The sequence below is a fragment of the Trichomonas vaginalis genome, chromosome I, assembly GCF_026262505.1.
Source record: "Trichomonas vaginalis G3 chromosome I, whole genome shotgun sequence".
In the NCBI taxonomy this organism is placed as follows: domain Eukaryota; phylum Parabasalia; order Trichomonadida; family Trichomonadidae; genus Trichomonas; species Trichomonas vaginalis.
In genome coordinates this window covers 10,375,030-10,389,179 of record NC_067203.1, presented here as the reverse complement: position 1 = coordinate 10,389,179, position 14,150 = coordinate 10,375,030, and the positions used below count along the sequence as shown (strand labels likewise).

The following is a 14,150-nucleotide window of genomic DNA, read 5'->3' as shown; positions in this document are numbered from 1 at the left end:
CATATTCAAATGGACTGAGTGTTAACATTTAACATTTTTTGCTAATTGTCGTCAAAAATTTAGGCGTAAAGCAAAAATTGATATTTTCATATGGTTTTATGATAGATAAGCATTTATTCCCACTCATTATATTCGTAAATTTTGAGTTTATCCTTCGCTTTTAAGATCATTGAATTTGATTTTATATAAAATAGTTATATATTAGAAAATAATATGAGTTTATGTGATATTATTTTTCAGAAGATTTCATTCTATATGCCTATGAAAAGTACTCTCAAAACTAACTTTTCCCTAATTATAATTAAATCTAGAATATTGTATTATGCTTAGTATTATTTCATTTTTCTCATTCAATTTAGAATTTACAAATGTCAAAAAATTGAGAGCCGTCACTTTTGATGAATTTCTGTTTATCACAATATCACTTGAAAAATTCTTTGTTAAGGCTATTTAATATTCAAGCATTAACATTATCGAATAATAATCCTTTGAATCATAATCAGTAATAATTGACCTTTCACCAGTTTCTATCGTTTGTTTTATTTCTTTTTGTTCCCCACTATCCGGATCGGTCATTGTAATTGTTTTTGTTATAGTATCAGCTTTATCTTTAACTTCAATCTTTTTTCCATCGGGATATTTAAACCAAAATTCCAAAAATTCGATATTGTCAATCTGTTCATATTTAATCTATCAATTACATTTTTAATACCATCTGAAAATCTTATGAAATGGTCATTATATGGGTTTGATTGACTAAATTGAATGAAGTGAAATATAACCTGTTGATGAATATGACACTGACTCATATTTTCTGAAAACACTAAAATTTATAACATGAATGAATTTCTTATTCGTTGAATTTATGAATTCTTGAGGTAATCTTATTCTAGTTTTATTTATCACTGGAAAATAACGCTTTACCATATTTTTAATCGTAATAAAAATGTCAATTATCAATATTATTTCGAATAATAACTGTGAATTAAATTTAACAGTTAGCGGAATTTATAATGTTACTCTCGTTTCTGTGACTGGTAAATTTAATCCCATTCTTTTAGACCCTTCAGATTATATATCATTTATTAAAGATGACCTTGAAAAAACGTATGATATGTATATAAATAATGTGATAGCGAAATGGGATATTAACATGATTTTAAGTTATTTAAATGAATCATTTATCGTATATGGTATGAAGAAAATTTTAAATCAAAACCCGATAAACTTTTTGAACTTGATGAAATAAATAACCTTATTAAATTCCCGCTGAAAATTAAATTTTGTACTCCTCATCTTCGTTCATTGTTGGGGATATTAAATTTTGAAAAAGATGATGGGGATGTTTTGTATTCTGACACTGGTTCCAATTTCATTTTAATCAAATGTGATAAAGTTAATACCCCAATGAGATTTTCACATCAAACATTAGACCCTAACTCTTACCCATCAATACAAAACATTTTATCCATCAACTTAAACACATTTTCTTTATCATATCCGTTTCAATTATCCGGGAATTCATTTATTCTTCATTCAAAAGATTTATCAAATATTAAATTTAGAATAACTGACCTATTTGATTGTGATTTAGAATTTATGAATGAAATATTATGGCAATTTCAAATAGAGAAAATAGCTGATGAGATAACGGATTAAATATTTATTTTTAAATCGTAATAAATGATTAAACAACAGCAACTTAAGGCGCAAAGCGCCCAGGTCCTTCAGACCATTACATACGCCATATATGCATATAATTCAAAGACGGCAGAACAAACGCAAAGGTTGAAATATGGAGATTTCGAGATAGTATTGAAAAATGACCATTTCGAATTCGTTTGCAAAGGTGGTGCAGTGATATCAATAATAAAAGAAATTTATTTATGAATTCAAAAATTAAAGAATAACGGATGATTAACATCAATTCCACTAGAAGAACAGAGATATTACGCATTAAATGCATTTCTAAAGTTTTGAAGATTGGAAGATTTAATTTAAATGAGGAATTCATAGAAGGTTTCCTAAACGACATAATGAAGAAGGTGGATAAGGAATATGTGGATAGTGAATTAAATAAGAAGGCAAATTTGGTTTATGTTGATGAAAAAGATAATGAAATTAAAGAAAAGGTTGAATGGTATCATGAATGGACATCGGAGACTTTTAAAGTTAAAGCTGATACAGGATGGGTTTCAGGATGTTTAGACCTTAAAGCAGATAAAACTTATGTTGATGAAAAAGATAATGAAATTAAAGAAAAGGTTGAATGGTATCATGAATGGACATCGGAGACTTTTAAAGTTAAAGCTGATACAGGATGGGTTTAAGGATGTTTAGACCTTAAAGCAGATAAAACTTATGTAGATGAAAATTATGCAAAGAAGTCGGAAGTAAATGATGTGATTACAAGCATGAAAAATGAAATACTTTCAAAACATTATATCCTGTTGGTTCTATTTATACGTCAATGAATTCAACAAATCCAGCAACAGTTTTAGGTTTTGGTACGTGGAAGCAGATTGTAGATAAATTCTTATACTGTGCTAGATATTCAAAGCAAACAGGAGGTTCGAAGAAAATTAAAGAAGCAAACCTTCCACCGCACACTTCATACAGGAACTACAAACTTTTCTGGCGACCATAGCCACTCATTAAGAGACTACCCATTATACAACTCAGAATATAGAGATGGCAATGATGTTTTATCTCCATTCTTAAACAATGCAGCAAAAAAGATTTTTCGACCAACTGAACCGGGAGGAAATCATTCACACACTTTCACAACAAATCCAACAGGCTTGGGTAAAGATTACATGCCACCATTTGTGACTGTATTCGCATGGTACCGCGTTCAATGAATGAACTAAATATATTTTATGTCTGTAATTAATTAGGTAATGAAGTAATGGATGAACTGCAGAAATAAATTTTATCGTTAATGTTTACGTTAATGGTTTCAGGTTATTCAATAATTAATTATTTTTGAAGAACTGAAGGTGTCACTACGTCACCATGTGTCACTCGGTTAATTAACTTCTCTGAAAAATGAGACAACATGACATTTTGACAACAGTCCTGGAAATAAATTTTATCGTTAATGTTTACGTTAATGGTTTCAGGTTATTCAATAATTAATTATTTTTGAAGAACTGAAGGTGTCACTACGTCACCATGTGTCACTCGGTTAATTAAACTTCTCTGAAAAATGAGACAACATGACATTTTGACAACAGTCCTGGAAATAAGATGCAGTCCAAAAATAAAGTTAGTTTTAAAATTATTTTTATTTTTTTATTCCTATATAAATGACAGCAACAAACAACAACAGCAACTATATCGTTTCTGATGAAAAATTTATTGATTCATTAGCCGAGGAATTAGTTGTGGCAGAAACTAAAACCCTCAACGAAAGAATTGGTGAAAACAAGATTGATTTACATAACTACCTCAAACACGATGGAGGAAGAGGAAGAAAAACTGGTACAGCTTTATTAGTAAATAAAATTTCAAATTTAACGATTATAGATGTTGATATCAATAAATCGTACAATGATGAACTTAAAGAAACAGTTAGAAAAGATATTTTATCAAAACTTTCGGATAAAGATGTTATCGTTAAAACTGCTTCAGGAGGTCTTCACATTTATTGCAACACTAATTTCTTCTATGCAGTTTCGAACAGAATGATTAAATGTTATTCCTGCAATGATTATGATATCGATATCATGACTTCTATGGATGATTCAAAGCGTTCTTTAGTAGTTATGGCTGATTCAAGAGTTCGCAAGAATGCAATAGAACCAATCAATACATACTCATTCATTCGTGGAAGTTACGACTCGACCATAACCAGAACAGTGAATGATATATTAAATGATTTGAATATTAAGGTAAGAGTTGAACAGAAGAACGAAGAAATAAAGACTATCATGAATGAAAACAAAGATGAAAACATTGACGATAAACTTGCCCAGAGCATAGTTGATGGCATCAGTGATTTTGAAGTACATAATGACGGTGGAAACATGAATTTAGAAAAAGAAGTTACATTATTCACACTGTTTCAAGCAATTAATTCGTTACCTAATCATTTAATTAATGAAGCATACGATAACGTTTATAACTTCTGCAGCTTAACTGAAAATGCAAAAAGTAATTTTGAAAAAGCACGTAGTAGATATGCACATTTAATGACTTCTCCATTTGTTTTAGTGAAGATTCTAAAACTTTATCAAAAGGAATATTATGATGAATATGTTTTACCTTTATTACGTAAGCCAAAAATAACATTTGATATAAAACTTGATGACTCGTTTTTGATAACAGATATTAGACGCAAGGCTGAAAATCATCAGTATAAAAACAGTTCTGAAGTAATTGAGGATTTATCACGTGTAATCCGTTTTGTAGATTATGGAAACAAATACTTCATTCAGAAAGATTACAACATACACGACAAAATGAATCAAATATCATTCGTTCTTCAATCAAACATGAAAGAGTCACTCAAAATGATTAAATTATTTAAAGAAGAAGGTAAAACAATAACAGCATGGGACGTACTACTAAATCAATTGTCTTCATTAACCGTTAAGGGTGTTTGCTTTAAATCTGATTCTCCAGATGTTTTCTCAACGTTTCAGGGTTATAAATACAACGTTCTCGAAAAACCAGATTACTCAAAAATTGAGATGTTTATGAATTTCATTAAAGAAGCCATTTGTGATAATAACGATGAAGTGTATAAATATTACTCGGCTGGATTGCATCAATGATTCAACATCCTGGAATCAAGAATGAAACAGCAATTATTTTGAAAGGACTTCAGGGAACAGGTAAAAACAGATTTACAGACATTATTTCTGAACTTCTCGCTGGTTATTCATGTAAAAACATTACCGAAATAGGTAGCTAACGGGTAATTTCAATTCAGTAGTTGAGAATAAAATGTTTCTTGTACTTAATGAACTCAAGAATGTAGGTGAAGACAGACTCGCAAACTTCAACGCTTTGAAATCAATTATTACGGATAATGAGATTAGAATTAATGAAAAGAATCAACCCAGAAGAACTGCTCAGAACGTTGCCAATTTCATTTTCGTAACTAATAACGTCTACCCTGTCAAAATTGAAGTTGGAGACAGAAGATACGTAGTTTTAAGGGTCAATGGTAAATTTAAGGGTCAATTTGATTACTTCAAGAATTTGATGAATTCATGCACAAAGGAATTTTATGATAACCTTTTAACATATTTTATCAATTACGACCTTTCATCATTTAATGTACGAATCATACCGATGACTGAAGCCAAACAAGATTTAATAGAATTATCAACAAATCCTTTAGATGTATGGATAAATACACATTATGATGAATTGAGTGCAGGTATGACGTGTAAAAATGCTCTATTCTGCAAACCATCAGACATGAAAGACAAAAACTTTCAAATGAGCATTAAAGATAAATGTGATAAGAAACAGAGAAGAATAGATGGTAACAAACATGGTGTTATGTTTTGAAAGAAGAAATGAAAGGATTATATAAACAGGTTGAACCAAACGATAATGAGGATTCATTTACTGACGATGAAATACCTGTAAATGAAGCTTTATAAAGTATGATTTGAATTTATTTTTGCATTAATCCTGCTGTGTTGTCAAAATGTCATGTTGTCTCATTTTTTCAGAGAAGTTAATTAACCGAGTGACACATGGTGACGTAGTGACACCTTCAGTTATTCAAAAATGCTTCATAAGTGCCTTCCCCTTAATCCTGCTGTGTTGTCAAAATGTCATGTTGTCTCATTTTTTCAGAGAAGTTAATTAACCGAGTGACACATGGTGACATAGTGACACCTTCAGTTATTCAAAAATAATTAATTATTGAATAACCTAAAAACCATTAACGATAAAATAACTGATAACAAAATTTTATTTTTATATAAATGGATACCCCACAAGCTCAAAATTTACCACGAATCATAACAAGGGAGGAAATGATAAAAATGATGCAAGAACGAATTAAAAACAACAAACCACGAAAACCGAGAAGATGCGGTTATGTAGTAATGATGGAAAGAAGAACCTAGAAGGGTTCGGGAAGAGGAATAAAAATTAAATTTGGATTGAGTTTAAAAATTCATCTTTATTAAATTCATCTCTTCCAATCAATTTATTTATTCTATTAAATTCTTTTATTTTTGCTTCACTCAGTTTAAGGATTGAACGGTAAGTTTCTAATTTTTCGATTATTTCTTTCCTCTCTTTATCGTTTTCAGCCCCACCGCATTGCGGCTTCTTTTTGTAATAGCATATTTTTGATTTAATTCTGTTTAGTTTCTTTTTATATTCATTGTCACTCATTTCTTACGAAATAAAAAAAATTAAATATTATTTAAATATAATGGAGTAATAAAATAAATCGGAATTTCTATTAATTTATTGTCAACTTCAACTAATGCATTGCCGTTAATATATCTAACAAATTCAGCTATTGTGTCAAATCTTCGTCTTCTTTTTGTCATTGATTTATCAGTTTTTCCATAATCGAGATGAATCAAAACTTTATCCCCTTGTTTAAAATTCATGAGCCCCGAATTAATTTGTTCACGTTTAACATCATTCAACCTTTCCATTTGCTTTCTAATATATTCCCATTCTTTTGAAATATCATTTTTCATTTCCACTGGTTTCATGTTTATAGTTCTATGCCATGTATTATTGTAATAATATACTAACTGTTGTATGATGGAGTCATGATTTCCATCCCAGTATATCTGACCGTTAACCCTAACGCATCTCTAAGAGTTCTCATTACCGCATCAACTATTTTATTATGAAACGTATATGGAGAGGATGAAAAGAAAAAATTAATTTGTGGGAAATAATGAGCCATAGCTGCCTGAAATCCTTTATCACCATCACCCCTGATATTATCTACTCTTTCATGATCTAGTAAGTATTGTATAGCCTTCTTGTTTCCTGTTCTGTTTTCCCTTTCACTGGAATGCAATATAAATATCTAGTGTTAATGTTAATGGCAAATAAATAAGTAACGTTTCCTTTTGAATATTCCAGATGATCGATTTCGTATGAATATGGATATGGAGCAAATGAAGGGCGACTAAATTTTTCCTTTAACGGTTGAATTTTTGGGTCAATTGGTTTATTTAATATCTTGAAATCCTTTTTAAAATCTTTTTGCTTCTTTAATGTTTGAAATGGATATAATAAAGTGAATGATGAAGGATTAACTGAAGGAGGAGGAGGTACTGTCGTTGGAGGTTTTGGTGTTGCAAGTGGTTTAATTTTATCTGCTTTGATTTTGGATTTCATTCCCCTCATTAATTCTGGATGTATTCTATTCATTTGTTTTAAATATGCTGTATATAAAGGTTTGATATACTTTCCCGCTTCGAGTTTATGTTGAAGGATGAATTCCAAAAGTTGATCTTCATTTAAAAGTCGGGCTGAATATGGTTTAACTAATGAATCATAAATTAAAGCTTGTGCTTCATTTATGGTCTGAAGGACCTGGGTGTTTTGCCTTTTGTTCCTTTGTTTTTTGCGGCTCATGATTATATAATTTATATAATTCATCAATATCTTCTTCTGTTAATACTTTATTTTTGAAATCTTTCAATTGTTTAAGTTGTGATTTAGTTTTTTCCTTTGTATATTCATTATTTTTAATTTTGTCTTTAATTTTAGAAATTATTTTATCATGATATTTCAAAATTTCATTTTTATAATACGGATAATAATAATCCATCATCACCCGTTATATTTTTATTATATTTTTGGAGATATGATTTTAATTCATAATAATAAGAAAATTTTGATTAAGTACTAAATCATAATTAAATTTTTTAAATCTGTTATTCATTTATATAAAAATAAAATAAGTGTTTTAAGGGTGCCCACCTCTTTGAATCATAGTATCAAAACCATCATTAAGGTTCCTTTTGTCTCTTCTGTGGCATTTTATTAAAAATAAAATTTTAAATTGTATTAAATAAATGGCATACAACATCCATTTTCACAACATACAGCCTTAGTGTGTGCTCCTGTTAATGCAGTCTTACCGATTGTTAAGCGAGTCATTGACCCGTTTTTAAGTTGTAAATTAATATTCTGACCATCAAATATCACTTTATCATTTATTATATCCAAATAATTTTTAGGTGTTAATTGTTTATTTTGTCGTAAACTAACCTTTCATTTTTTGTGCAATCTTTTTAAAATCACTTCCATCAATTGAACCGTTGAATGATGTATAACACTTGGGCATAAAGCAACCATGTTATCACCTTGTTTCTCAATTGCTAAACCCAATAACTTCTTCTCATGTGCTTTTTCTTCAGCTTTATTCTTTAATTTAGGTTTAAATTTCTCATCAAAAAGAAGAAATCAAATGGTGCGAATTTGAAAATGTTTTTATCATAAAATTGTTTATCGGTAACAATTGCTTGAAATGCTTGAGTGTTAGGAAGATTTGGGTCGCCAGCGATTGCCCAATAAGATGAATCAGTATCACCTTCAATGAAATGAAAACGATTAACATTCATGCATTTATACATAAAATCATAAATGAAAACTAAATACCAGTATTTAGCATTATCTAAAGTGAAGAATGCCTCTTGTAAACATGTATCACATCTATAAAATCTATCTTAAGCATCACTTGATATGTATCTCACCTATTTCTCTTATGTTTTTAAACTTATTTGACATACATGCAACGCGTGCCTTCTGTGCATTCATTATTTTAGTCTTTGCGTAATTTTGTGTATTCATTGCATCGTAACCATATGATCCATTAAGTGAAATCTTGCAAAATAAACTTTTTCCTTTATTTCCTTCTAATTCAGCCTTTTGTCTTTCATAAATTTGTTCGCAAATTCATTAAAAAAGTGTTTTTCATAAATGTTAAAATTGATTGAATGTCATCGATGATAAAATGAAATCTGTCTATTAGATACCAAAGATAATAAGAAGAAAATGGTTGATATTGGTTGTGTGTTGATGCTAACTGAGTTAATTTCCTCTGTTTCTGGTCAACCGGTAGATTGTTTGATTTCATGTAATTATACATAAAACTGCCAATTGTTTTTTCATCTGTGATAATATCTAAGTTTCTTATTATCGGTAAAAAGTTTATGTAATCATTAATGTATTTTTCATCAATGTGACCCTTTACTTCAGCCACGAATAAAGTATTTTTCTTCTTAATTATTCCCAGTGCTTTTGCTTTCTTTGTTGCTGTATCACAAATGATAACACCATTCAATCTTCCCGGCATATACATTTTATGGTCAGTATATTGAATGAAATCATGAGGATTAGATGAAAATGATGAAGGATATAATGAATTAAAATCAACCCAACGAAATGAGTCATAATGTTGGTGGTGTCCTCATTTGATACAGTTTTAGTTTCTGGATTATATGCAAGTTTATTAATGTGCGTGATTCCTTTAAGATTTACTCTATGTTGAACATTTGATAAACCACCAGTAATTCCATTACGGAGAATGTGATAAGCTTCAACTGAATCTAAAGTCATTGGTAAATTATTTTTTAATGCATAATTTCTTAAATTGATTCTTAAACGTTGAACATCTTCATCTTTATTTGATTTTACGACATTGCAATAACAACACATTAACTGACAATTTTCTTTGGTATGTGGTTTTTCATTATCGATTCTATCCAATGTTGGTTTATTTGCATATGTAAACGCTTTACCACACATTTTGCATTTAGATGAAAGGATTAAATCGTGATAATTTGAAAATCATCCATTGAAACATTATTTTTAGTATCCCTTTCTGCTTTTTCATCTTGTTTCTTATATGATTCAATTTTATATTTCCAATACTTTTTCGTTAATTCAAAACTTGATTCTATCTCTTCCTCAGGATATTTTTCATTAGGATTAAAGTCTTTATATGCTAAAGCGTAACGAATCATTGAAGCATTCGATGATAAAGAAAGATTATGAAGCGTGTCAATTTTATAAACAAATGTTTCTTCAATAATTTTATCGATTGGGTCAATCATAATTTCAACATCTTTATTGCAATAATGAATAAAATATTCTAATCTATTCTTAAAATTTTTAGCATCATTGAGATATATTTGATAATCACTATCTGATATAGTTTCTTGGGTTAATGCTGAATAAAATGAATCTTTCGTGAATGGTTCCTCTTTATATAATTCTTCTTCGTAATTTCCCATGTGATGAATTGATAAGGGAAAAAGGATTTAACACGTGATTTATTGTTTCCGAAATCTTGAGTGAATTGGTCTAATGTCCCACCCGCTATATAATTTTGATGTCAATAAATCTCAATTCATATGGAACGTTTGTTTTCTTTACAATGATTTGCTTAAATTGTGAAGATGAACCCAGCATTGATTTTATTTTCCATTTTGCAGTGTTTAAATCACGAAGAATTAAATTTAAATCAAACTTTCCCGAATTAAAACCTATGATATTCACTTTATTGAATTCCTCATCTAGAAGTTCTTTAAATGCTTCCTTTGTTTTTCATTTAATGTATGGGACAAAGTCCCGCCGTTTGCGACTTCAATAATTCATTGTATTGACTCATATTTGATTCAACAACTAATGAACAGGTTGAAAATAAAAACTCAATCCAATCAGAAATAAAAGAATCACTCGAAGTTAAGCAAAAATTCCTCGTATATGTTTTATCGTTTAATTTAACCGTTGATGATACCATGAATGGTTTTAAGTAAGCATTCAAAGTTGCACACTCAGAAAGTTGTAATTCTTCTTTAGTCTCTAATGTTTCAAAGTCAAAAGTAATATAATATCTTGTCGGTTTATAATATTTCTGCAAATTGTGAGCTAATAACCACTGATATATCTTCTGTTTCGTAATATGTGGTGCATATGGTTGCTGTGTCTTTTGCAACTGAACGTCTTGAATTAATCTTCCATTATTTTCTTTACATTTCTCACAATGCTTTAAAAATCTTCTTTGGTTTTTCCTTTCTGGATCATCACGGATAGAATAAACTTCTTCTTTACAATATGGACAAACTTTATAGCCGGTGAGTGCTTCAACGTCTGTTATTCTGTCAGCGTGAAGTTTTCCACATGGACTCTGTGTTAATAAAATATTTACTGTTTCAAATTCTGGATCTATCATTATTGATTCCACTAATGGAAAGTCTACCTTATTTATGTCCACGTCTTCTGGTTGAGGATCACAATAATAGAAATCAATATTAACATTTAACATTCTCGCTAATCTCTCACTTTCTGATGAAATGTCAAACCCTTCATATGCATCTATTGCTTCATTTAAATAGCTTCTACGGTTTTAGGATTAACATCAGGAATGTTATAGAAGCGTTTAAATAACCTTCTACCTTCTGCTCTAATTTGATTATCATTCATTTTAGCTGTTCCGTTTTTGTTCATTTATGTAAGAATAAAAAATTAAAAATAAATAAAAATAAGTTTATTTTTTAAAGCCCATAAAATGAATTAAGAACACATAAATTTTTATCATCTGCGACGTGACGAATACATTTTAATTTACTCAAGAATGCGTACCCTGATACATTAAATCTAATTCCTGTCTTATTTAATTTCACAACTTTGAAAAGGAATGTATGAATAGCTATAAAATGATGAGAAGATGTTTTATGGGTTGCTTCCATTTTTTCTGAAATAAATGAATAAATATAATGCTTATACGTTTTCATATCTTTTATATTCTTAATAACGAATGGTATAGACCTTTCCACTTCGTCTTCCTTCGGTGCTGTTCTTTCATATGAAACATTATTGGTATCTTCAATAATGAAACCACAATCACACAAAATTTTATAGGTTCCAATGGTTTCTTTTGATATTTTATCTAATAAATCAAAAACTTTATCAACACCTGTGCATTTATTTAAATAATAATTTGTGTAAATATCATGATCTTCTTTCTTAATCGTATTAGTTGCATATGTCACGTTTTTAAGAGCTTTTTTGAATTTTTCGGAATCTAAAGGTGGTGAAAGTAGGATACAGGGGTATTCTTCATTATCAATAAATTGTAACTTATGTTTACGAATAAATTTAGTACCTTCTTCTGAAAGTGTTTCGTCTATTTCACCATCTAATAAATTTTGTGTTGATTCTGAGACATAATTTTTATATCTTTCTTCATGAGATTTCTGAACTTCTGATTCTGAAGCTGGGATATTCATTAAACCCTCTACTTCATTTTCATTATATTTTTCAACTTCTCTTAATTCCTTAATTTTTTCATCTATTTCATCTCTTATTTTTTTCAGTCTTTCAATTTCATTGTATTCATCATCTTTAATCCGTTCTTCATAATATTCAGGGAAAACATCAGGTTCTTTAGGTTTTTCTTCTTCAGATGTAGGATATAAGAAATTTATAACATCATCTTTATTCATTTTTCCATCATAATCTAAATCATTTAATAACTCCGCGAATTTTTTACAATTTCTTAAATAATATTTATCAACTTCATAACCCACCTCCTCTAATATATCCTTTATTTCCTCGTTTGTGAATCCTAATTTTTTAACGCTGTTAGTTTTGACGCTCATTTCATACAAAATAAAAAAATAAAATAATAAACATAACTAAGTTTTAATTTTTCGTAAGAAGTTTATTTTTTACTCGTTTATGAGGTCTTTAAACCCATTCAGGATTTAAACAATGTTTAATTAATCGCGGAATATCTGACATCATCTATATATAGCTTCTTTTAAAATTAATGTTAATTTTTTAATGGTTTATTTCATTATGTTTGGGCTGAGTGTAAATGCCTTACAATTTTGAAAATTTTTTAAATCTTGATTTATTCAAAAACGTAAGAATAAAAACCGTAAGAATCATATATTTTTTACTTCATATGTTAAAAAAAATGATATAAAATCGCTCGATATTGTATGAATTCTTACGTTTACAAAAAAAGTCACACAACCCGTCATATCTACTACTGTTAAGGCTGTTCTGAAATATAGATCCAAGGTGATGTGATTTTTGCATCCCTGGGATGGACGATACACCCAAAGTGTCACCTTTTTGGGATAACATGAATTTTAAATATCATGAGAGTTCTGCAAACCATATGCACAATATCTATTCAGCCTGACTTCTTGTATATATGAGTTAGACTTCTTAAATATTGTGCTTGGGGCGATATAAGCATTTCCGAGATTACCATCGTGCTCTATAGTATGCTACTTCTCCCTGGTTCTAGCTCAGTTCCAAGGATATTGGCGTTCAAGGATTTGGCAAGGTCCTTCCGAAGTCTCTCATTCGATGAGAGATTTCGGAAGAATCTTGCCTTAAAGTACTCCAACTCTTGTTCTTTTGGAGTGTGGTAGAATTTACGAAAAAGTGACACTAGAAAAAGTGACACTTAACCTTAAATTACCAAACACTATTTTTTGATTGTATTTTGTTATTTATATATTTATATATATATGTATATATGTATATATTTATATATGCATATATTTATATATGTATATATTTATATATGTATATATTTATATATGTATATATTTATATATGCATATATTTATATATGTATATATTTATATATGTATATATTTATATATGTATATATTTATATATGTATATATTTATATATGTATATATTTATATATGTATATTTTATATATATATATATTTATATATGTATATATTTATATATGTATATATTTATATATGTATATATTTATATATGTATATATTTATTAGAAACTGCTTCATGCTGCATTGAGTATTGTTGAATAATTTGAAGTAGTGGTTTTTGAAATCAGCACCCCTATGAGAGCGCTGGCGACCGAAACACACTAGTAAGATTGTGTATTAGAAACTGCTTCATGCTGTGTTGAGTAAGCTTCGATGTCTTTGTAGGATAGCTTTCTGAGAGCGAAACAAGATAGTGTTGAAAAAAATTTTGAAAATCTGAGAGACTGTGCAAGAGCCAACGACCAAAACACTACCAGTAAGATACAGCAGTAGTAGCTGCTTCATGCTGCATTGAGTATTGTTGAATAATTTGAAGTAGTGGTTTTTGAAATCAGCACCCCTATGAGAGCGCTGGCGACCGAAACACCACTAGTAAG

The 14,150-nt window shown here is 29.2% G+C and overlaps 2 protein-coding genes and 4 pseudogenes across 6 annotated transcripts, besides 3 other annotated features; 3 read left to right on the top strand and 3 right to left on the bottom strand.

Moving 5' to 3' along the window:
- Positions 1–12,684: part of a mobile genetic element that runs on past the window's edge.
- Positions 380–414: a mobile genetic element.
- Positions 2,471–2,861, top strand: TVAGG3_0963130 (annotated as a pseudogene). The gene has a single exon. A coding segment is annotated over exon 1 (391 nt).
- Positions 3,309–4,504, top strand: TVAGG3_0963120 (Prim-pol domain family; the record flags this gene model as incomplete). Its single annotated transcript, XM_051253490.1, has 1 exon — positions 3,309–4,504. A coding segment is annotated over one exon (1,196 nt), but the record flags the coding sequence as incomplete, so codon positions are not given.
- Positions 4,951–5,618, top strand: TVAGG3_0963110 (annotated as a pseudogene). Its single transcript has one exon. A coding segment is annotated over exon 1 (668 nt).
- Positions 8,014–9,310, bottom strand: TVAGG3_0963100 (annotated as a pseudogene). Its single transcript has one exon. A coding segment is annotated over exon 1 (1,297 nt).
- TVAGG3_0963090 lies at positions 10,411–11,185 on the bottom strand (annotated as a pseudogene). The gene has a single exon. A coding segment is annotated over exon 1 (775 nt).
- TVAGG3_0963080 (uncharacterized protein) lies at positions 12,119–12,614 on the bottom strand (the record flags this gene model as incomplete). Its single annotated transcript, XM_051253489.1, has 1 exon — positions 12,119–12,614. A coding segment is annotated over one exon (496 nt), but the record flags the coding sequence as incomplete, so codon positions are not given.
- A 714-nt stretch (positions 12,685–13,398) lies between the features above and the next one.
- Positions 13,399–13,437: a mobile genetic element.
- Positions 13,438–14,150: the final 713 nt, after the last annotated feature.